This window comes from Diplotaxodon limnothrissa, linkage group LG10 (assembly GCF_057381915.1).
Source record: "Diplotaxodon limnothrissa isolate DT_005_m linkage group LG10, D_limnothrissa_male_GT1.1, whole genome shotgun sequence".
NCBI classification, from domain to species: domain Eukaryota; kingdom Metazoa; phylum Chordata; class Actinopteri; order Cichliformes; family Cichlidae; genus Diplotaxodon; species Diplotaxodon limnothrissa.
The window spans coordinates 14,704,948-14,728,272 of record NC_140605.1 but is presented as its reverse complement, the minus strand read 5'-3'; the positions used below and the strand labels follow the sequence as shown (position 1 = coordinate 14,728,272).

The 23,325-nt window shown below is 42.4% G+C and overlaps 1 protein-coding gene across 5 annotated transcripts in view; it reads left to right on the top strand.

Moving 5' to 3' along the window:
• The first annotated feature begins 1,938 nt into the window (after positions 1-1,938).
• Positions 1,939-23,325, top strand: part of phldb1a (pleckstrin homology-like domain, family B, member 1a) — a 29,149-nt gene continuing 7,762 nt past the window's right edge. The window contains exons 1-21 of one of the 5 annotated variants that reach the window (XM_085364447.1): positions 1,939-1,952; positions 6,744-6,842; positions 7,536-7,659; positions 8,391-8,561; positions 9,560-9,682; positions 10,846-11,906; positions 15,599-15,826; positions 15,907-16,038; positions 16,201-16,338; positions 16,883-17,011; positions 18,743-18,898; positions 18,983-19,093; positions 19,219-19,308; positions 19,419-19,556; positions 19,896-20,018; positions 20,194-20,355; positions 20,530-20,670; positions 21,018-21,128; positions 21,206-21,284; positions 21,831-21,975; positions 22,272-22,362. In XM_085364447.1, the coding sequence (XP_085220573.1) occupies positions 6,783-6,842; positions 7,536-7,659; positions 8,391-8,561; positions 9,560-9,682; positions 10,846-11,906; positions 15,599-15,826; positions 15,907-16,038; positions 16,201-16,338; positions 16,883-17,011; positions 18,743-18,898; positions 18,983-19,093; positions 19,219-19,308; positions 19,419-19,556; positions 19,896-20,018; positions 20,194-20,355; positions 20,530-20,670; positions 21,018-21,128; positions 21,206-21,284; positions 21,831-21,975; positions 22,272-22,362 (3,513 nt within the window). In that variant the 5' untranslated portion in view covers positions 1,939-1,952; positions 6,744-6,782. Of the gene's footprint in view, positions 1,953-5,007; positions 5,144-6,680; positions 6,843-7,535; positions 7,660-8,390; positions 8,562-9,559; positions 9,683-10,845; positions 11,907-15,598; positions 15,827-15,906; positions 16,039-16,200; positions 16,339-16,882; positions 17,012-18,742; positions 18,899-18,982; positions 19,094-19,218; positions 19,309-19,418; positions 19,557-19,895; positions 20,019-20,193; positions 20,356-20,529; positions 20,671-21,017; positions 21,129-21,205; positions 21,285-21,830; positions 21,976-22,271; positions 22,363-23,325 lie in introns of those variants that run through there. The other 4 variants (XM_085364446.1, XM_085364445.1, XM_085364448.1 and 1 more) reach the window with 4 other exon arrangements.

Here is a 23,325-nt window from a genome sequence, read left to right as displayed (position 1 = left end):
CGGCTCATTCTCCTTAAAGCTCCAGGTGTTTCCTCGTTACATGTGAAGAAACCGGCAGCTGCAGTTTACCAGCACAGTGACGTCTGACCCAGTATGCACAGCTCCTGTGCAGCAGCCGTACCACTGAGGAATAATTTGAGTAATATATTTCATTATTCCGAAGCACAGAATAATTAGATGTTAGGCAGTAAATTATCTCCACATAGATCAGGGGTGACAGACATGAGGCCCGGGGCCAGAACTGACCCAGCAGACTCCAGTCCGACTCACTGGACAGCTTTGGAAAATGTGAAGAAGGGTGAAAATTTAGTACTTTTAACTGTGTTTTCATACGTTTTACACTATCTACTATAGAAATTTCAGTTTTACAATCCACAGTTTAAAAAAAAAAAAAAAAAAAAAGAGACATTTTCTGTGAATTAACAACACTTTTTCTTTGGAACAAAAGTTGGCTTGCAGAATGAGTTTGACATCTTTGCCATAGATCATAAGCATTTATGAGCATTGATTGAAGATGTCTCAAATAGTGCATCACAACAAGACACCTGCTAACAGACAGTTGTTCATTCTGCTTTTCAAAGTGCTCAAAATACCTTTAATTCCCCATCAAGGAAAGAAAGCATTTGGCAGAAATTACACCAAACTTTCAGTCAGTGGAAACATGACATCTTGAGTGTAATTCCCAAATGCTGCCACCAGGGGTCACCATGTGATGTTTGAAAAAGTTCACAAAATGACTTGTGGCATAAACTGATTGTTGCCCATATGTGTTTTTATTTAACAACTATTGAAGACAGATCACTGTCTGTGCTGACAGATGTGCACCATAAGCCATTTCATAACACGGAGGAAAGAAAGGATTTCAACTGTTACATAAAATAGTACGACATCTGAAAAAACACAGCAAAGCACTATTTTAAAGTGTCATTAGTATATGCCCGGCTATAATACATAATTAATCCTTTTGTGGGATCCATAACTGATAAAATGATTGGTTGTTTTATATCAGAGGTGGGGATGGATTACGTATTTTCTCATTAAACCTCAGTCGTGTGCAGCTAAACTCACCCGTAACCTTTCCACAGGACATATTTCAGTCTGCTTTGAGTGCTTTATAGCGGCAAAAGCAGCATGACGCACCAAGTTTGAGCCGAGCCCAGGACAGGCTGAACCAATTACTCGGGCTTGACAACGTGTCCAACACCAACATCCAGGCTAAAAATTCCAGCTCAGAAGGAAAAACCCCGGTGTCCACTGGCTGTTATAACTATAATTTTCTGAGTTGACATTTTCACAGTCTCTAAATTTACTGGTGATGCTCTTTTCAGCTGTTTGTGGCAACAACAAAAAAAAGATCTCTGGTAAAACAGTCATTTTGGTCGTTTCATGGAATTTGTTGGCTTTCCTTCTGCAAGTTTTGAAGTTTTGATTTTCATTATCCACAAAACACCTCGTATGTTAATTACAGTTTGGTGAAGCTGTGACTGGAACAAAAGCAAATATCTAGACTGAAAAGAAGGGTTTTTCCAAGTTCATGGGTAATCTTTGTTTATACAGCATCTGAAAAGTAATAGAGTTTAGATGTACTCAAGCTGCTGTGAAATAAACAACTATATTTGTCTGAACATGAGAAAATCTTGGTATAAGCAACAAATCTGTGAAAAACAAAGTTATACATGGACACAGAAGGACCTGCTTAATGAAGGGAAAGAGGAATGATGAGTGGGAAGAGAAAAAAAAAGAGGGCTGGAAAGAGGGGGGTTGGATCTGCTACAATGATGTTCAGACACACCGAAACATTCACTTTGAACGTTACTCAACAGCAGCGAAGATGCTCGAGAAAAGAACTGGAAGACTTTTCACATGAAATCTTGGGAGGATGCCTTGTCTTGTGTTTTTAATCTTTGGACTGAATCATACTGCAGAAGAGGAGATGTTCCTTTCGAGCTTGGGTATGGGAAAACAAAAATATTTATTTGAGTGTTTGTATGTGTGTGTGGAAGACAGAAGGGCATCACCAGGGTTTTGCGGCAGGTTACGCATCTTAGCATTATCTTTAAAGGCAGGCTTTTGATTTAACTGGGAGGCATGAGCAGGTGAAAGTCATCTGACAGGGAGAAAAATAGGAGCCAAACCCAGGTGGCTCTGAATGGACACTTTAGTGTGTGTGTGTGTGTGTGTGTGTGTGAGAGAGAGAGAGAGGGAGAGAGTTCTCAGGCTGTCTTTGGTGAAATAACAGTATGGTGAGGTATTTCTCCGACATGCCAGTGAGGTGCAACTGTGCCTGAGTGAGTATAGCTTTCTTGCTATGAGGGAACTTTGCTTGTTTACATGTAAATAAGTATCTGATGAGTCCATACAGACATACTAAAAAAGCTGAAGAAGACAAGTGGACAGATGTCACGCGTGAAGACAGTCCATTGGTTTTGTGGGCAGCTCAAACTCTTTTGCGGTAATGTCTCTAAGTTCCTGTTGTTCACTAGTTCGTTTGGCTTTGTGCCTTTTCTGAGCATCATTTGACTAATCACATGATTTGAGCTGGTACTGTTTTTTCTCAGTGTGACTGGATTTGTTTCAATTTAGCCAATCAGGAGGTTTGAATGGCATTCTTGTGTGTGTGCATTATTACTGTACAGCAGCAATGTTCTGATATTATTCCAAAAATGAGACCCGGTGTTTCCCATAACTCTACAAACAATTCGGGCTGCAGATGTTCTGTGATCGCTCCACGATCACCGCCTCCTTCTGGATAGTATTTCCTGTCCTGAGCTGAGCCTCGCCAACCCCTCAACATGTGGCATCAGAATAATTACAGGTTACATTTAGGTTAAGGTTTGTCTAAAAGGAAATGTTTTGTTTTGTCCTGTCAGTGTTAAGGGAAGGGGTAGGATTGATGCTTGGTCTGAGAGGAAGTAAAGAGTGAGACCCTCAATTTAAGGCAATGAAATCTGCGTTATGTGTAAGCTGCTTCTCATCAAGCTTCCTACACAGCCTGCATGAGTGTTGACTGCCTGAGCCCCCACTTGCATAATTGTTGCCATCTTCACTGTTTCCACCTGCAGCCTAATGTCATCCTGCAGAGACCTGCAGACATCTGTTTCACAGTGTGTAACTGCAGGGTTCACAAGCTGACTGATCCAAACCTCCTACCAGACAAGCAGTTCAGTATCTGTGGGAAATCACACACTCACAGCATAGCTTGTTTTGGACTTTTATTATTATCATCTCAGAGTGCTCACAGCCAGGCTGAGATATCACTGCAGACAGTTCAGAAAGACTGAAAAGTTCATCTTCAACTTGCTTTGCCTGCCTGGACTTTTGTGCATCTGCAAGCTACTTTGCAACCCACCTCCCCACCAACTCCACTTTACCTGCTTTGTCTGACTTCATTTATATACTTTCCTCTATGAGAATTACACTGTGGTACTGGGCAGCATGGTGGCACAGTGGTTAGCAATGTTTTTCCCCTGCCTTACATAGTTCAGTGACATGCTGTTAGTAAGGTTAGGTTAACTACTGATTGTCAATCGGCCATAGGTGTGAATGGTTGATTGTCTCTCTTTCTTAGCCATGTGACATACCTGTGCAGGGTCAACCCCACCTGATGCACCATGGCAGCTGGGATAGGCTCCTGCAATCCCGAATTGGATAAGTGGAAGCAAATGGATGGATGGTCTTTAGTCTATGTTTTAATAATTATTACTATCGTCATGGCAACTGCAGAACTGAAGAAGCCTCTCAGATGAGAGGTGAAAGGTTTATTCTTTCCAAGCTCCTTAGATTATCTTCATGGTAGTGCTCCTTGATTAAAGTAATATATTGATATCCACTTGGGTACCTATCTATATAAGTAAGTAAGCAGCTATCTATTCTGTTAAAGAAAGATATGTGGAAACTCCTTGGCCCACTAGATAACTGCATTCACCATTTATCTTTCAGATGTTCCATTTCGTTAAATAATAAAGACTGCATTGTATTTAAAAATCACTTCCATCTGCTTGTTCACATGGATGAACAGCTATGTGGGGATTTCCATTGTAATCACCATTTAAAGGTCATTTAGTAAACTTTACCCCCTCAGCTGTAGCCTCCACATGATCGCTGAGGACTCAAAACACAAACCTTATCTGCAGACCTCTGCAGTCTTCAGTCCATCGGGTTACTAAGCTGCCTCTGTTTGTTTGTTTTCATTCTCCTCAGTGAGTCATCATCCGTCTCACTTCCTCCCTCTACTCTCTGGCCGCCGACCATGGGAAAAGCCTTGAGAGATCAATAGTGGAGGCTTTCTCCCACTCTCTTCTACTCTCTCTGTGTTTGTCTGTAAGCCAAATAGTTCCTGTGGGATGTCTGAAAAGATGCTCACATGTGTTCGCTCACTTCCTGTGGACCTTTCATATCGCTCTGCTCCATCATTACACAGTGGAAGCATTGTAATCCACCGTCGTCCATTTAGTTAGCGTTATCATAAAGTGTTGTTCGACAGTTTTCCAGAGTGGAAACACTTCTTTTGGAGTTCGTTGCATCAGCGGTCCAGAGCTCAGAGCAGGAAGTCAGAGGACACAAGGTCTTTTCCATCACCGCCTCCTACACTTTATGTTATTTCCTGCATGGGTTAGACTGTTAACACCTGCTTAACCCATAGACACTTTTAAGGAGACAGCCCCGCCTTGTGTGATTGGGCGGTGCGGTCCATTTGAACTTTCATTTAATGGAAAGCTTGTTGAGAGCCTGAACATTTCAACCATTCTCTCAGCAGGATGTGAACTTAGCAGAGCTAATTCTGGAGTGTTCTGAAACTGCATGTTCGGGTGAAGTTATTTACTCATAATTGCCAAAAAAAGGAGAAGCAATCAATATGGAAGAATTGGGAGTATGTTTTGGAGGGCAGTGCCTGGTTCCCCTCTACTGTTTGTAACTGTAATCTGATGTAATTCTGCACCGGGATGGGCAGGAGAAGGGGTTGGGAGGAGGGAAATAGCAGAGGAACTCAGTGAGTGAATGAAAAAAGCAAGGAGCTAGACATACACAATAATGTGGACACTGCTCTATGTGCTAGCAACTGTCAGGCAAACCCATGGACCCAGCTTTTGTCTGGACTTAGCAAGAGTAAAGAGATGGTAAAAGCTGCCTGTCTGTCAGTGAAGTAAGTAAACACTTGGCTGTTTTCACCAGCACTGTTGTGCTAATATCTTCTCTTTGTAATATAACTCTATTTTATTTCATGTTTTTTATTGATCATTCCAGCTGTTAGATTTTCTGTGTATTCCTCTGATTTTTCATTGTTCACTCTAAACCAAAGTCATTTCTCTTTAAAAGTGGCAGCCCAGTCTGTGTGGCAGGCAAGTATCTATTTTCAGAAGCTTGTGGCAGCTCTGAAGGGCATAACTGCCTCCATAATGACAGGTTACTATGCGAGGGCCTGCATTCGCAAGCATTAAAACTGTTCCTCTGCCTGGGTGTGTACGTTAAATTACTGAGGCTTTTTGGAGCAGGAGCATATGTGTTTGTGTGTGTGAGTGTGTGAGTGAGGCAGACAGAGGCACATTAGCCTGCCCACTCTCCTGTCCTGTGTCTGACTGCGTGGCTCAAAGAGGCCCAGTGTTGACAGGCAGTGGGGCTGACAGCAGAGGCGCGAGGGGTCCTGTGTCAGTGACGAATAGAGGGGATGGTCTGTTCTTCGTGTCACTGGGTCCTCTGAGATTCGCACACTGGACGCGATTGTCAGACGTATGCGGTTTCACCCAGCAGCCTTGCCTGGAGTGACATCAGACGCAGACTGAACGCCCTGTTGTGTAAAAACGCCGTGAGCTAAACTTGGAGCACGCTGGATATTTAAATCTTTTTTAATTAATCAGTGATGACAACATAGGCCGACAAAGAGCTCAGGCCCTTAAAAAAGTGTCTGTGGGAATGACGTGTCTTCTGTGCACTATAACAAACACCGCAAGACATGTCACAGAGTTTAAACCGAATCATTCAAGCACAGTGGCACTGGCGGCGTTGAGCTCTACTTTGAAATGTAAAACCAAGAGTCAAGCACGACACACAGCAGCTTTTCATCCTCGGGTAGACACAACAGACATTAGATAGTAAGGTAGTTGCGTCTACTCTAGTTTTGCTTAGATGCCCAGATGGCAAAACAAGTGATAGTGAAAGATGCGGATGGGAGCTTTTAGTGGAAATATGAATGAGTCATCCGGGCTGCCTATGTGTTTGTGCGTGTTTGTTTGAGCCATGTCTAGTCCTCATGGCTTGTTGTAGCTCTCCTGTCTGACTGGAGGAAGACGAGCAGACAGCCGGCTCTAATCTGCAACATGTTTCTGCAGACAGTTTGGACTGTTTGTTTGTAAGATCACGGTGACTCACCACAGCCAGACGAAGCAGTCATCTGACCCCTGATGAGTAAAGCACCTGCAGAGCCAGCTCAAACCTTCTGCTATATATCCAAAGCACATTTCACATAAAATCTGTGGTTGCTATTGTTGTGTTTGTTGCTCTCATTCTCGAACGTTTTTTTTTTTTTTTTAAAGGCTGAGGCATAAATCAATAGCAGCTTTCTTGATGGATTGCTCTGTGTTTAGTTCTGAAGAAACAATTACTCTGTACAACGGTTTGGTCACATGGGCTTATAACTGGGACAGAAGAGCTTCTATGGAAAGCACTGTTCTCATTGTAGTACAACTGTAGTAGCAGTATTCCCAGTGCTCCCATTCATGCCCTGCCACTCTGTCTCTGCGCTTCAGGACCTTCATGAGTCGGATAACTCTGCCAGTCCAGCCGACATGGACCGCATGAGCAGGAATAAAGTGGAGCATGGGCGACAAACGCACCAGGTCTTACAGGTGAGGCATTTCTTCCTGCGGTGCCACTGACTATTTATAGCAGACACAAGTTAAGATAAATTGTAACTTGTTTTACTAGCAGCATCTGTTGTAAGTCAGCTTTATTCAGCATTACTGAGAGGTTTACGCGTTTAAAAGCAGGAGCATAGCAGTAATATCAGCTTCACATCCATTAGTGCAAGCTTTCAGAGCAAGCATATCTGGTTTTATAGCACAAGACTATAAGTGTAGTAATGTAAGTGTGCTTTTGCTCTAACTTTTCTGACTTTCTTTCTACAACTCTTTATTTTTAACTCTTTATTTTTTAACAAATACGTCTGACTTTGCCAAATAAAATCAGTCATTATCCTATTAAAATGATCCCAGTGTTTCCCAGCTGCAGACAGACATCTGGGTTGTGCACGGATTTATTTCCAGCATCACAAAATGTAGCTGACTATTGAACTAATGCCATGTACAACACATAAGAATTTGTCCATCTGTAAATCTTATTCATGGGAGAGAAAAAAAGCCACATTACTGGGTGAGGCCTGTAGTGCAATCCAACTCAGGCTTAATTACATGCTATATGTTATGTTGTGACACGCTGTTTACTTCATGCATACAGATCCAAATATTACCCACTACTATTGTCTTAAACAGATCCTTATGCTGTGTAAAAATAACTCTGATGATGTTTTATTATTTTAACAGAGCACTCCGCTCGACTTGATTGAAACAGGCAAATCCCTCAAAGTCCAGGCAGAGCGCCCCCACCTGGTCAGCCTGGGAAGTGGACGCCTGAGCACAGCCATCACTTTACTACCACTGCTGGAAGGTCACAACCCTTATGTGTGTGTGTGTGGTTTTGAGAATATATCTGTGTGTTTGGTTGACAGTTAGGGTCTCAACTGGAGAATTATAATCATAAGTGGAGTCTACTGTATTTTACTGACACTTCCTTAAGTGGAATTGCCAAACGTGAGGCAATTGTTCTTTAATAAGTAAGCAGCACAGAATGTCAAGAGTAATGAAGTGACAGTGACTGATGACACACTAACTTCTGAGCGTGTTGTTGTTACTTGTACTGAGGCACACTTACAAATGCTGCCTGTGATTTCCTTGCACCATTTGTCTCTGTCTTCCCCCGAGCCTTAACATTTCACAGGAGAGAGAGGAGAGGCTGTGGCACCCCAGAGAAAAGAGGGGATTTGTGTGTGTGTGCTCCATTTCCTCTGTGCTAAAATATAAATATAGTATGTGTTTGTGTCAGGCTATATTTACTGTACCTACAGACAAAATGTAACTGATAACCTAAGAACAACACACCAGGGTCAGCAGATGGGTGTATTAATTTCCACTGATGAGATCCCTGTTATCTGTCAGGCTAAACACACCTCCTGAGACCTACACCTGTTATTTAACATGAGTTCATAAGCTGGTTCCATTTGTGACTCAATTCACATCATCACTGGCTTTGAACTGCAGGTCTAAGAATGTTTTACTAATGTATTTCGAACCACATGACTCTCCAAAATTATTGACAGATGTTTTTCTTTCTTGTTGCAGGGAAAACCACGCTGGGCAGTGAGGGGACAGATATCCCCCTGCAGGGCCCCGGCATCGCAGCTAAGCATTGCTACATTGAAAACCAGGGAGGCAACATCACCTTGTACCCATGTGGAAACCAGTGCTCAGCAGATGGCGTTCGCCTCACCAAACCTTATCGGCTTACTCAAGGTAGCACCGTCACAGGCTTAAGTAACTAAAATAACTGCTCTTTACCCTGTTTACCAGTTTTACCAAAATACAAAATATAAACCTGATGGTGACAGACTGAGTAGGGCAAACAGTTGCTTTTGCAGAGCCGCAATAGAAAATAAAATGTTGAGTATCCGAATGTCTAAATTAAGGCTACCTTGATAAAAACACTGCCAGGCGTCATGATGACAAAACAATTCCAAGCCCTTCCGGTAACATGCATAGTTGCTATAAAAAAAAAAAGACATTACAGTCCCACCCCCCTCAGTCCCCTCTCTATAAGATCCAAGCCAGCAGCTATACCAAAATGTCATTTGAAGCCGGTATGTGTGGAGGCAGCAGCTGCTGAACAAGAATACTTCAGGCTTTGCTTCATTCAAAGGACAACTGAAAAAGACCAGTACTCGTAAATGGAGGAAATGGCTTTGTTTATACATCATAAGGAACAACGATGCGGGTCTATGGACTCTAAAGGATCAGCTACATGTTAAACTTCGTGTGGAATATCAGTACAAAACTTCAGGAGTATCAGGGATTCTTGAAAGACTCCAGAAATGCAAGCTACTGATGAGGAGCTGATTTCACTTACCGGTTAATTACATGTAAGTTGAACTAGTCAGCTCATGTTAGTTAACAAGTCAAAACTTTGTTTAGGAGGTTCAAACTCGGCATTTCATCATCAAAAAAGAAAGAAATCTTTATTTTACCACCTCATCTGGTGGTTTGCAATCACACCTCACTCACCTTCCAGTGCACCGATTACTGACAAAGGAAAGCATGAATTGGTCTGCATACTGTAGGACACATGCAGTGGTCTGTAAAAAGTATAAAGTTGTAAGATCTAAATTAAATTATAATGTTTGGAAAAAATACATAGATTAACAACAGTCCAGTTTTATTGCTGTAGATTTATTGTGATATGAATGATGTTGACAGCAAATAAAGTTTTGTATGTCCATGGCCGCCTCCCCTGGCAGGGTGCATGCTGTGCTTCGGTCAGTCGGCCTTTTTCCGTTTCAACCATCCCGAAGAGGCTCAGAGGATGAAGAGCATGCTACCAGAGGGGACCCGCGGGCTGAGCGCCACAAAAACTCCATCTGGTAAAGATCCCATTTTAATGATTATTAAATGCAAACACCATTCCAACATTTCCTGTGTTCCTAATATAATCTTGTTGCAACAACTGTGTGTATGAGGGTTGCACAGTTTGCTCAGCAGCTATTCTGGGCAGAGCAAATGCTTTGGGCACACAAACCACTTTGGAGTCATAATTTCCTGCTGTAAAAGTCAATCAGTTCCTGTTAAAGTTGAATAGGTGCCTTACAATTTGACACTGTTTAGTTTAAAGTGATTAAGAGGCCGGATGTCTGGGTAGAATGACATTCAGACATCAAACTTTAGGTGGTTGCCTTTTTAAAATACCCACAGATCAAGGCTTAGATCCTTGTTAGTGAGATTTTAAGCAGTAAACAAAATCTGACTGAGATACTTGTTGCAAAAGCGAAAAAGTCAAACATTTTCAGCCCTGCTAGTCTTGACGTTTGACTGAAATATTATTATCTTTGACAGGATGCAGAAATAGCTTGTTCAGAGCTAATTATCTGTGGCCTACATTGTGATCTACTCCACTTAAATCTGTGATTCTCGCTCAGTGTGTGACCTCGTTGCACAAAAAGATTGCTGTAATCTTTTCTTGCTTTTAATATGTCAGCTGTTACACTTACATTTGTGTTATGTTATACTACTCTGGCCCACCGCCTACTGTAACTGCTGCCCTGTGCTCTAGGTGATATTTAGAATCTATTCTCCTCTGACCTTACTGCTCTGGCTGTCAGTGCCTGAACAGTAAGAGCCGCCACACCCTGCCCACTGTGTTCACTCTTTCCTGACCAAACCCTGATTTCATCTGCTCTGAATGAGGTACATGGCTGTCGATGTATATTTAGCTGCTTTGGATCCCTTTAGGATTGCAGCACAGCTAAGGAGCATCCCGACCACTGGTTCATACAGGAACCTATGGGCTCCAAGACATTTATCACTATTAAGCCACTATGTATGAATGTGCGTGTGCAACAACATGCGCAGGCGGGGTGTGTTTTTCCTTGTGTGGACTGACCCTCTGTGTCCTGGAGCTGTCCTGAGGCATGGTGGAGGTCAAAAGGACAAAGATGTCACACTGAGTGTTTATGTGTTTGCTCAACTGTCTTCTCCCTTTATTCAGCAGGAATGCTCATGCACAAGTGTTTCTGTCTTCCTCCTGCAGACCCCCATAAGGCTCTGAATGGGAACCATGACTCCAAAATTAACAGTATGGCAAAAACCTTGCAGGACTCTTTGGTGCTCAAGACTTCATCATCACCGGGGATTGGTAAACATCCCGTTCCCCCAGACATGCTCAATGGAACTAGCAACTCCAAAATAGATGTCTCAATTTATGAGAACAGCAGCAGCTTCCTGGGCCATAACCTTGACAGCAAAACACCTGCCCGGTTACCTCATACCAATCACACCCCTGTCCCGCATCCACGGCCCTCACTCTCTGTGGCTGCAAGTGGTACCAGTGGAAGTCAAAAGGCCCAGGAGAGTCCAAAGCCTCTGAGGAACGCAAGGGCAGAGGCAACATCATGCCCCACACAACATATCAGGGGGTCAGGACAGAGCGCAGAAAACTTAAGCCAAAGCCACAAACCATCATCCATCAAGTTTTACCCAAAGACTCCGTCAAGCCCTCAATTAAGGGGTTCCACCCTACAGAAGAGATCCCAGAGCCCCTTGCGAGAGCAGGTTCAGTCTCTTTCCCATGTAGACATATCTCAAAGGGTCATTACTCCAGACTCGTCTGGGTCCACCGCCCTGAGGGTGCCCGGCAGAGGGACCTCAGGATCGCAGGGTTCGGCTCTGCCCCTTCCCTCACAGGGCTTCAATGCTAACCCCATCCTAGAGAGCCCCCAGGGCAACCGCAAACTCACGACTCCTTCAAAAGCAGAAGTCATGCGGGCACTGTATGCCCAGAGTCCATCACCACTCCCTGGGCTGGAGAAGGAGCAGGGAAGCAGGCAGTCAAGGCCTGCGCCAGGAAATGCCATGGTCTCAAGCTTAGGCTCTGCATCTGGCTTGTCTCCTGTCGCTAGCCCTCATAGCGTAAGAAAGACTTCTTTTCCGACTGCCAAGGGATCATCCGGCAAGGACCCAAATCTTCCAAAACCATACACTCGGGAACGTAAAAACAGCATCTCTGAGATCAGCGACAATGAGGACGAGCTGCTTGAATACCATCGCTGGCAGAGAGAGGAGAGGCTGCGTGAGCAGGAAATGGAGAAACTGGTAAGTGAACATCAATACTGGTTTGCAGTTGTGGAAACAAGTATAAGTGCAGTGTTCAATCTCTTTTTAGCAGTGTTTGAATCTTGTTTGATTGTAGAAAGGAAATAAACGTATTTGGTTTATTTTCCACGCTATGAACAGAGATCTTTAGCTTCATACACAGCAATAAAAACAACACAGGACTATGAATGAAGACTAAGACTACAGGGATAACAAAGTGTATGACTATAAAGGGCATAAACACAGTTAAGTAGAAGAGGCACTGCTGGCATAGCAGACTCCATGTCTGCTTTCATGTCTTCTCTAAATCCTGTTGCATACTTCCAGCAGCTCATCTCCTCTGAGCATTACTGGAATGGTCAGCCCATGTGGCCCGAATGACACGGAGTGAACATTCTTCCAGAAGTGTTGGGGTCCAGAGCGGAGGGTCGGGCTGGTTATTTACCAAGAGAATGAGCTGCTTTTACTTTCAAAGCTATCTGCGCTCGACTCAAGGCTCTTTCCTATTTGTACCCACACTCGATCACAGATCGTATACTTGTAATCCATCTTCAGTCTACTCCTCACACACACCACCCCCTACCCAACCCCCATACATCAGCCCCACCTCATCCTGCCGGCTTAGTGACAGCTGAAGCGCCCACCTCAGCGGCTGGTCGCTGCCTGGCCTTCATGTCCGCACTCTATTTAAGGACCCAAAGGGTTTCTGGTAACAAATAAAATAGTTACTACTTGAGCGACTCTAGAATTGTGTTGAGTCACCTGCAGTGTCATGTGTAGACAACGTTGCCTACTACCCAAGGAGTTAAAGAACAGATATTTCTTGAACTAAGCGTGTGCTGGTTAGTTTTTTTCCCTTGTGATCTATATTTGAATTTATTTCTTTATAAGCCTGTCTTGTCTGGCAGCTCTTGGAATCAAAATTGGGATCTGAATTCACTATTGTGTCAAATATATTTCCTTTTCCAAAATGAGCACTATATACTCTCTTTAGGCTCCTCTTGTTCATTTTTGTTATTGTTCTTAAGTGCAAGTGTAATATGGCAATGCCGGGCTTGACAGGCATGAAGAAAGAGTAAGAAAAGGGCCAAGAAAGCAGGTGAAAAGACAGAAATAAGAGGACTTTACATAAGTGGAAAATCTATATCTATGTGTATATATATTTTAATTTAATTCCAGTATTTGACTTTAGTTTTTCACAAGCTAAAAGCAGTATCATTTGCTGTTTTGTCAAACACCTTCCTATGCAGAAGCTTTATGAAACTTTACTGAGTAATAGCACACATATAGAAATCATATGTTCTGACTCGACCAACCACTTTGTGACCATTTTAATAGGCAACTGTAATATTAACTAATTATTGTAAAGTCAGATAATAATTATGTAGAGGTTTGGCTCATTAGCTTATTTGCATGAAGGCCAGTGTGGGATAGCCGGACTCTGATCAGAGGTTAAAAAGATTTTTTTGGCTTAATTTGGCAGAAAGGTTGGAAAAGTGCCTTAAGTGTAAACCTGGCTCCTACTAAGAATGAAAAGTTAAATTATGAGCTTTAGCAGTTTCTAGAAGTTTTTTTTATTTTTCTTTTTACATTAATTTTCCGGGGGCTTTGATCTGTGTTGCCATGTGGTGTTTAGCAATCTCGCTTCAAAGCCAGTCCTGGGCTCAGACCTGCCTGTTATTTTTCTCTCGTTTCCCTCAGTATCTGTAACTGCATGGGTTTTGTCCACGTGCCCTGGTTTATTGTCTGTTAGGTAGATTTATAACTTGTTTAAGCAAGAATGGTTGTCTGTCTTTGTGTGTCAGCCCTGTGATAATCCAGCTCTCTCCCAGTGTCAGCTGGAGCAGTGATTCTCTCCTGCCCTCTCGTTTTTACCACACAGTCTTGGTTCTTTAGTAGAATGGCGCTAACAAACCCCACTGGCATGTAGAGAAACATTTTCAGGGCCTTTAATACGTTCTTGTTTTTTAGTATCATAATCTTGCATTAAACCCTAAAACACACAAATTGCAGACCTGCTGGGACAGACAAAAGGAGGATATCCTCTCAGTAAAATACATTCCTATATTTGGCAAGCCACACTCTTGGCACAGTTGGCACAGATGCAGAACCCACCTATAGTTATAATATTGCCTGCACTTTAAAACCCTATTCTGCAGGTTATCTCTCAGGAAAAGCAAAGGGCATTGTCAGAGAGGAAGTAATGCAATAGAGAATTTAATTTTAGCACCACTTCCACTGAGAAGTGGCCACAGGGTATTTTTGAGAGAGAGCTGGAGTTAATTGAGAAAGTTTCCTTTATAAGACATGAAATTCATGCATTTGCTTCGTTGGTTATAGTAACAACTCATACAGTCACGTGGAACAGAAAAGTACACACTCGTTCAATATGAAATCCATCGTTCTACAGTGAGGAAGATTATTCACTAGTGTAAACGTTCAAGACACTTGCCAATCCTCCCAGGAGTGGAGATCATTGCAAAAATTACCTCATGGACAATTATTGGACAAAATATTATACAATATTACAATTATAAAAAACAACCAACAAGCATGGCTTCTGACAGTGGCCCTCATTTACTAATATGTGTGTGGAAATGTTGTTATAAAGTGCATATGCTAAATTTTCTTCGGGTTTATGAAATGTGGGCACTCCCCATTTTTTCTTTATAATGAAACGCATTTACCTTTAGGTGAAGCAGACACTGTGGTGAAGTGGAGAAACTGGTCGCTTGTTAATGAAGTTAATGAAAATCTAGATTCTCCAGCATCTGGAGATCTGAAAATCTAAGATATTTATGTAAATACATATTTTTCAGAATAACTGTGCTCCATGAGACAACATCTCAGAGGTATTAAAATAATTTGTATTGTGCCTACTGATGCAAACTAAGGGTGAAACTAAGTAAGAATTAATGTTGAATCATCAACTTAAAACCTGCTTTACTATGCTCACTTGTATTAAAAATGTAATAACATATAGCTTAAAATAATTAGCGTTACAATCTATAAAACCATTTTATGGTTTACGTTGACTTTATATCTATATATTTAGCCCCTTTTCCTAATCTAGAATGTCATTTCATAGTTTTCACAGTACTGCTTTTTTCCCTCAGACAGTCTGAGGGGTAAATCTTGCAACAACAGAGCTGGTGGTTTTAACTGGCTGATTTTTTTATGTAGCAGACAAAAGCAGAGTACAGGAAGAAGCACATTGGGTACAATTGTACCTCGTATTGCCAGACTCCTCGCTGGAATGATGATTACATACTCCACATCATTTTAGTATTAAAGCAAACATGCTATTGTCTGCTGTAATGAGAGACAACACTGGGCCACAAGTTCAAACCATGTGAGATGATGCAGTAGGCAAAAAATAAGTTTGTAAAAAAGTGCAACATCTACCGCAATACATTCATCCAGCACACACAGATCTTGCATTGTTGGGATTTCTTAGTTACAGCAGACTGTGTTTTCATAAACAACTCAAGCAGCTCAGACAGGTTTGACCAAGAAGCCCCCTCCCGAGAGACAGTCTGCATCAGCTTCAGCCCCGCTGCTATCGGGTTACTGTTGTTCCATGCCAGCGGCAGAGGGACAGCTGCCTAAATGGGACAATGTCACTCAAGGACACGAATCTATACAGTGATCTCTAATATCAGCCGTGCTTACATTTTGCATGTCTTCTAAAGGAGCGACAGAGACTGGAGACCATCCTGAATTTGTGCGCAGAGTATAATCATGAGGACGGCTCTGTGGAGCTGGAGAAGAGTGGTCTGCTGGGTGCTGGTAGAGGACTTTGTTCAGACTCGAGAGGGGGGATGGCTCTCCCGGGAGACGGCCGAAACCAGAGGGTGAGAGAGAACGACGAGGAAATCCAGAGAGAGGAGTCTAGCAGCACAGAGAGCACGCACCAAGAGGTAAAATACACATCCTAGTGTTAAATGATGTGGCTGATCTGAATTGTGTTATTTTTATTAATATGTAAATCTGCACTCAGTGTGAAGAGCTGTTAGCTGGACAGGAGGAGATTTACCTGGAGGAGGAGAGGAACAGGATCCTGGCCAGGGTTGATGATTTGAAACACAGAGTCAGTGAGCTGGAGCAGCAGCTGCAAGAGACCAAACATGAGGTCAGCAGGCACACATGTACACTGCCGTTTATAACCATTAATGAAATATTTCACCTTTTAGCTTGCGTGCTCTTAGATCAACTCACCAATGCAGCAAGAGGAGCAGAAGCTCTTTATAGTATTTGTTTAACTTGCAGACTCTGACTCCATATTTGTCTGTAGGTGGAGATGGAGCAAGCCCTGCTGCAGGCAGAGTGGCGGGCAGAACAGGAGCAGGTGGAGGCTGAAAATGAAATAATCTCTCAGCTACAGCTCAAACTCAACCAGCTGGACAAGGCCACCCAGAAAGAGAAGGACAAGGTGGGCGTAAATCCAGTAGGCGTTGATTTTACATGTACAAACTGCACGTGAATAACATGTTCTTGAATCTGAACACGTGAATCTCACTCATTCATCATGAATATGCAAATATTCTAGATACACTAAAATCTACATATAGACAATCTTGTCAGCTGACTTGCACTGCTTATGTCGAAAACACAAGAGACACATGCACACATCTGTTTAAAAAACACAGAGTAAAAGAACAACTTCAAGTCTTGCCGAATGTGATCAAAAGTGCTTATGAGATATGCAGAAGCTCTTTTAATTATATTTAATAATTACATTTTACCAAATACTCTAAACATCTTAAATGCATAACACCTCTGCTTGGCCTAACCTCTAGTTCCTCTAAATCTTCTCTAACTTGCCTTGATTACCAGTTAGCCTCCAAGCCTGACTGCATGAATTTGAGTTACCCGTGATTTTATTTTTCTCCTTGGTGTTGTACGTGTGTCTGAATGTGGGCATAACTGTGTGCACGTATGTGTGTGTGTGTGTGTGTATTTCTGTGTGTTTTTAGGGGAGGGCTAATGTGTCGGCTGAGCGGAAGGCCCTGGAAAAGCAGAGGAATGAGTACAATGAGCTGAAGAGGCAGTTTGATAAGTGCCCCTTGTCTCTAAGGGAACAGTTACAGGAGCAGCTCAGCAGGGTCAGTGTTCTCACGCAGCCCACAGGCTGGCAATAGTGAGTTATAATATACAGAATACTGCAATACTGCACAGAAGCGACACTGACTCTGTCTTGAAGCACTCAGAACTACTCATAAGTCTGTGCATTTCCTCATTTTCTCTTGTGCTTCATCAAATACACCAGGTTTATCATGTTAATGTTACCTGTAATCGTCAGTGCACAAAAGGAATCTCATTCAGCAGGTTTTAGTCTGCTGCTTATTCGCTGCCATTCCCTCATTCTGGATGCTTGACAATGTCAGTCTCAATAAGTAATAAATATTAATATTATTAACAGCTTTGCTCTAAAATGTGCTTGCCTTCTAGTAGAAAATGAGTTCGAAAACCTTGAGTAATTTTCACTCAAACCCAATTTCAACTCCAGTGTGTCGCCTTGCCTGTACCACTTTTGTCAATGAATTCAAAGAAAAGACTAAAAAAAAACAGGTTGTTATACTCAAAGAAAACTCCCCAACCTTGCTACACATGCTAGTCAGCTAACGAGTTGTAAGTTGTTTAAACTGTTCACTTACGTCTGAGACGTTATGCTGGGAGCCCTCAGTAGCCCAGGCAACGTTTAGTGAGCCAGCAGCCCCTTCTATTGGACAGCAACAATGTTTAGTTGCTATCCTGCAAGAAAAGAAGGCTGCTAGTGCAAACATTGCTAACTTTAGCCTTAATTTAGCTAACCAATATGGCATTGTGTGTGGGTATGTGCAAAGTTATGTGTGGAAGTATCAGCAGGATTTAAAATACAGTCAGGTTTTTGAAGAATGTGGTTTAATAGTCCATGTCCATAAAAACTATGCTACATGTTTTCTCCTGTATGGTCAGCTAGAAAATGACTTTCCAGGAACATCGACAGAAAGAACCATTGCTTACACAAAAGTAGGCCTTATTAAGTACAGTATTAAATAAGCAAATAGAAAAGGTTAAAGGGGCAAAGACAGTTTCTGTGCTATGTTTCTTTAGCAAGTGGTGGTCAGTGAATATTTTCAGCTGCTGATTGATTTGCGGCAGTTTATTCCTTAAACTGTATTTAACAGATGCACCTAACCTACAGGTAACACTGATTCCTTTATAAATTCCTGTTTCTGAAGCCTCTGCTTAGGAGTTTTAGGTGGTCCTATCTTAGATTTTTGAAAGCAGGCGTAAAGGAGGTAGCTCGCTGTGAAACAAAAACACACTGCATGCTGATACATTAGAGAATTGTTTACCACAAAGTAGCTCACCTAAAGCATACATTGTCCTTTCTGAATCTAATTGGGGCTGTGTTGTTGTATTTTGTATTTACCTAGTGATTGAGACCATAAATACTTAAGTGAAGTGTTTACTGAGGTTATGGATCATGTGAGCAGAAGGGTAGTTTCCGATAGATATACTTTACATGAAGTTTGTTTGTTTTTGCAGTTAGAGAAGTCACCTCCTGCTGGTTTTTGGAAATATTGCAGGTTTAGACCAGAAGCTACATTCATCTTTTACATGCACTGGATTGCTGCCAGATAATGCATTGGCAAATAAACAAACATGTTGAAAATAAAAAGAAATGTGTCACTCAAGGGAGTAACATGTGCCAAGTTGTGAATACATAGTTGTTGTTTTTTTGGTCTTTTCATTGTCATTTTATTAACAAAAAAACTACATAGGATATGACCAGCCTCACCCTTTAATAGCATTTCACAGATTTCAATAAGTTCTCTGTTTGTGCACAGAAAGCTGAAGCTCTGGAGTCTGGGACCAAGCAGTTTGAGGAGCTGGAGTTCTGCCAGCTGGAAGAGGAGAGCCGTCTAGAGGAGAAGAAGGAAGCTCAGAGCTCACAACTGCTCCAAGAGCGAGCCGAGTATCACTGCAGCGTGGCCAAGAGGAAGGTGGGGATACATGGCAGAAAACATGCACAGTTTTTGTGTAGAAGCTGACCTCCAGAAGAAGAAACTAGTTGTGTTGATTTGCAGGAAAAGATGGCTGCTCTGGAAGCTCAGGTAAAGCAGCTGGGGTTACAGGCATCTCAAGACTGTGAAAGGCTGGCAAAGGACAGGACAGTGACTTTGCATCTGTTACAAAAGGTTAGCCTGTCACTGTTCAATAACCTACTCTAAAGTGCATTGCGTACACATCATATGGTGATTCAAACATGCAATTATAACTTGCTACGCAACACCTGAATATCCATGTTGGTTCTGGCTTTCAGGAACAAGACATGCTGTGCGCCCTGGAGAAGAAATACCACACGCTGACAGGAGGGAGAAACTTTCCAAAGCCCGGTGGCAGCATGAAAGAGGTGAGCAGGTACATGCGAAGCATCACGTCACAACCACCAGTGGTGTCTGAGCTGGAGGAAAATTACTGCAAAGTGGAACTTCTTTTTACTCAGGTCAACTTTTTAAACAGGAATTGCTTCACATCAGCGAGCCCGACCTTATTTATGTGGACGGTTCTCCTCATAGTCCCTGTCCCTCCTCTGCCTCCTTCTCCTCCTCATCCTCTCACATCCCCTCCCCCGAGCTATATCCTGTCAGGCTACAAGAGGTAAATCTCGAGAGAGCCTAACAGATCCTAACTCTTGTGTTTCTGCAATTTAAAAAAATGGGCATGACGGTGTGTGGTAGCGTTTACTGACAAACAGCAGCGAGCTTGCAGTGTGTTTGTCAGTAGGTCAACTTTCTGCCTTTCTCTACATCTGCCCTGTGATTGTTTGAGGCTTGCAAGACGAGCTTTGGTGGTTAAACTGTATGAATGTTAGACATTCATTTCACAGACAGTGGGGTAGTGGAGTGTGTTGAAACATCGTCGGGTTTGCTTTGTGAGTCTTTTGAATTAAGCGAGTGCCGCTCCTTCAGCCTTCTTCTGCTGTGGCTGTCGATGCAGGAGTACCTCAGGATGTCTGATGTCTATAGGATGTATGGAAATGCTTCTCTGCAGCCTCACTCTTCCTCTCCTGCTGCTCTCCACTGCCTCTCCCTCACTGTAACTCCAGCTTTGCCAACTGAGGTAGATCTCTTTTCTGCTCTTTGCAACACTCTGATATGTTTCTCTGATATGTCATAGTACTAAAACCAAGAAAAGTATACTAACATTACCTCCAGATGTCATTCCTCACCTTCTGCTCTCTGCTCATGTTCCGATTTGTTTTGTGTCTATGTCATGCTTCTATGTCTGTGTAAAGGAGTACATCACAGTCAGTCAGTTAAGTCAGATCTTTGGGATGCAGCGAGTCAATCCCTCCTCTTCCTCCTCCTCTATGCCAGCATTCCAACTCGCCTCCTCTGAATCCACCTTCTCATGCCACACAACTGCACGTGGTCCTTCCTCCTTTCTCTCTGCACAGGTTTGTTCATTTGCAGCCATCCACCGAATTGCTGTGATCTTCGTTTCTGTCCTAGCTTGATATTATCACAAGGACTAGCCGGTAGTCTTTTCTACCTGCCTGATGCTTCTGTTAATGATGCTGTTGCTCTGCTGCTCCCTTTTTCCTTTGCCTGAACGCTTTACATCACCGCAGAGCCAACCTGAGCTGAGCAGGAATGCATTGCCTCCTCTTAATCTTGAGCGCTGGTACCAGGAAATCATGGCAGCTGGAGAGCCTCAGCCATGCCCTCCACCACTGCCTGCAAAGTCTTTTGCCACACGCAGACACGGGCAGGTAAATTCACTTAAGCTCTCCGGGCACCTTTTAGAGTCTTGCTAAAGGGCACTAAAGCAATATAGATGTCATTAGTTATGCCACTGTTCATATATTTAAGACTAGAAAGCCCTCTAGTGGGGAAAAGGGTTAAGGTAACAATCAATGCTTTCAGACAACATATGAGCTAAATTAGGATGGGACAGAACAAAACATTTATATATTTAATTTAATGCGTCACAACACAAAACACAAAGTACACCATGAAAATCAACATCTTGTTCAACTGCAGGTCACAAAATGCTAAACTGAAATCAAAGCATTCTACATTTATGAACTTATTGAGTAAGCGGTTTTTCCTTTCTCAGCTGTCAAAGTCCAAATCAGAAGGTGAAGTTGGACAGGTTTCATCAAACAGAAGCACCACGTTGTTGCCACACTCCAGTGGTGCTACACAGGAGAAAAATGCTTCCACAAAGGTCAGTTTCACACAGCTGAACTGTAATCAGTAAACTGTAAAGTCTACTCCACCTGATCCTTTTTATGTGTTTCTTAGGGGTTGCACTTAGCGCTGAGAGAGATGTCAAACCCACTGGAGATGGACTCCAGGAGGCAGTTGGCTTTGCCGAGCAGAGGTAACAGAGTCCATCAGTCCATGCATAGTCTCAGCTTGTGTGTCCACTGTCATGATAAAGACTACAAGGTGTGCACTGCAATTCTGAGCTACAAAACGTCCCGTAGCCACGTTTGCTGTATTCCGGGATGCAGCAAGGTACATCCAAAGGTTGCAAAGCAATTAACCATGAAGGTGTAAAAACTCCCTTATTGTTTTGCGGGCGCCCATAAATTGTTTGTACGCGCCTTAATGTGCTAACTGATAACCTAGAATTACACCTTCTCATACAGGCATTTAAAATTTTCTCTAAATAAAACAAACAATTAGAGAAAACTGATGAAGGCCATAGCGTTTAAATTGCTTCAGAACAGCTCTTCACAAACCAGTAGGTGATGTCACAGTTGCTATGTCCATCTTTGACTACAGTTTATGGTGGGGCTGTGTTTTTCTGTGTCCTTGCTGTCTGGATGCGATTTTCATCTAAAAGTAGCAATGACCTGTCACCAGCAGTAGAGGGTGGTGTAAGTCTGTCACACTTTACTCTGTGTCCTCTCTGCCTGCACAGATACATCTCCCACAGTCCATCACGCCATCTTGCATCACCAGCTGCCACCCAGTGGCAACCAGGCGTATGACACCCTGAGTCTGGAAAGCTCAGACAGCATGGAGACCAGCGTCTCCACCGGCAACTCCGCCTGTACCCCAGAAAGGTGAGAGGCTGGCTCTGTTTCCATGGGAACACTCAAGTCTGCCCTGTCTCTCAGGAGAAGGGTCACTGCTGCTTTGTTCCCGTGACAACATGTTTTCTTACACGCCTGCTCACGTGTCTCCTAGGTACACTGACTGTTGCTATACCAGCCAGCTCTAGTTTCCAGTTATTTTGTGAAGTTTACTGATGTTAATGACTGTGTCTGGCTCTCCTGCTGTTTCCAGTGTTTGTTTCCACGCATGTCTGTTTGCTTTTTGCTTTTTGTCATCAAATGCTCCTTTATTCTGTGTCTTGTAGCGCCTGTGGCTTAGAGGCCCAGAGGATAGAAGAGATGGAAAAGATGCTGAAGGAAGCGCAGCAGGAGAAAGCCAGACTGATTGAGAACAGAGTGAGTTCCCAACTTTTAGTTCTGACATTAAAAAAAGGCTCCATTTTTAACATGGCTGAACATCGGAATCCTCTTTATTTCAAAAGCTGGAACAAACAGTCACATCCATTAATCGTAGGTAATATTGGTTTAAATAATCAGCTGTTTTTGCCATTTTTTAAAACTAAAAATCCTTAATTCACATATGCGGGAGTTATTATAGTTTTTACATTTTTATATTGTTTATATATTTTTTGTTTCCAGATAATTTTTTTTCAATTCAGTTATACTGTTTTTACTGTCTAACGGTCTAGTTCGTTTTTTTTTTTATTAAACAAGATTGTTAGTTTTCCCATACACCCAGTTTTTTTTTAGTTTAGTTGTCTTTATAGCTCCAATAATCTTGCTTACACTGTTGCTCAAAAACAAAAACAAAAAAATCTGTGTCTGTGTCTGTCTTCTTAGCTGCTGGAAATTACATCAGTTTAAAAAAAATGTTATTATGTTCAATTACTGCGTAAACAAAATGATTAATTGATAAGAAAATAATTGGCAGCTGATGAAATTAATGACAACAGTATCAGTATTTGCAGCCCTTGTTTCAGCTGACAGACCTGAAGCAATCACCTCCTCTCTGGCATAATAAACACTGCACAAGTGAAGTGTATTTATGCTATTTTTAGCTATGAGCATGTAATCTATCTGCAGTATGAAAGTAACAGTAATTAGTGTTTGTGACAACTATTGAAACATGACTTTACAGCCAGGGAAACATAATAATTCCTGGTTATAGCTGGAGTCAGTCCAGTGCTGTATGGATAAAATGACTACATTTATATGAAGATTTTTCTAGTCCTGTTTACACTACAAGCCATGTTCCTTTTGCCTATTACACACAAACACAATATATCAGGAGAAATTTTTCTCTGGAGTCACTTCCTACCAGCTGCAGGCTGGAGGACGCGGATAGTAAACTGCAGCCTT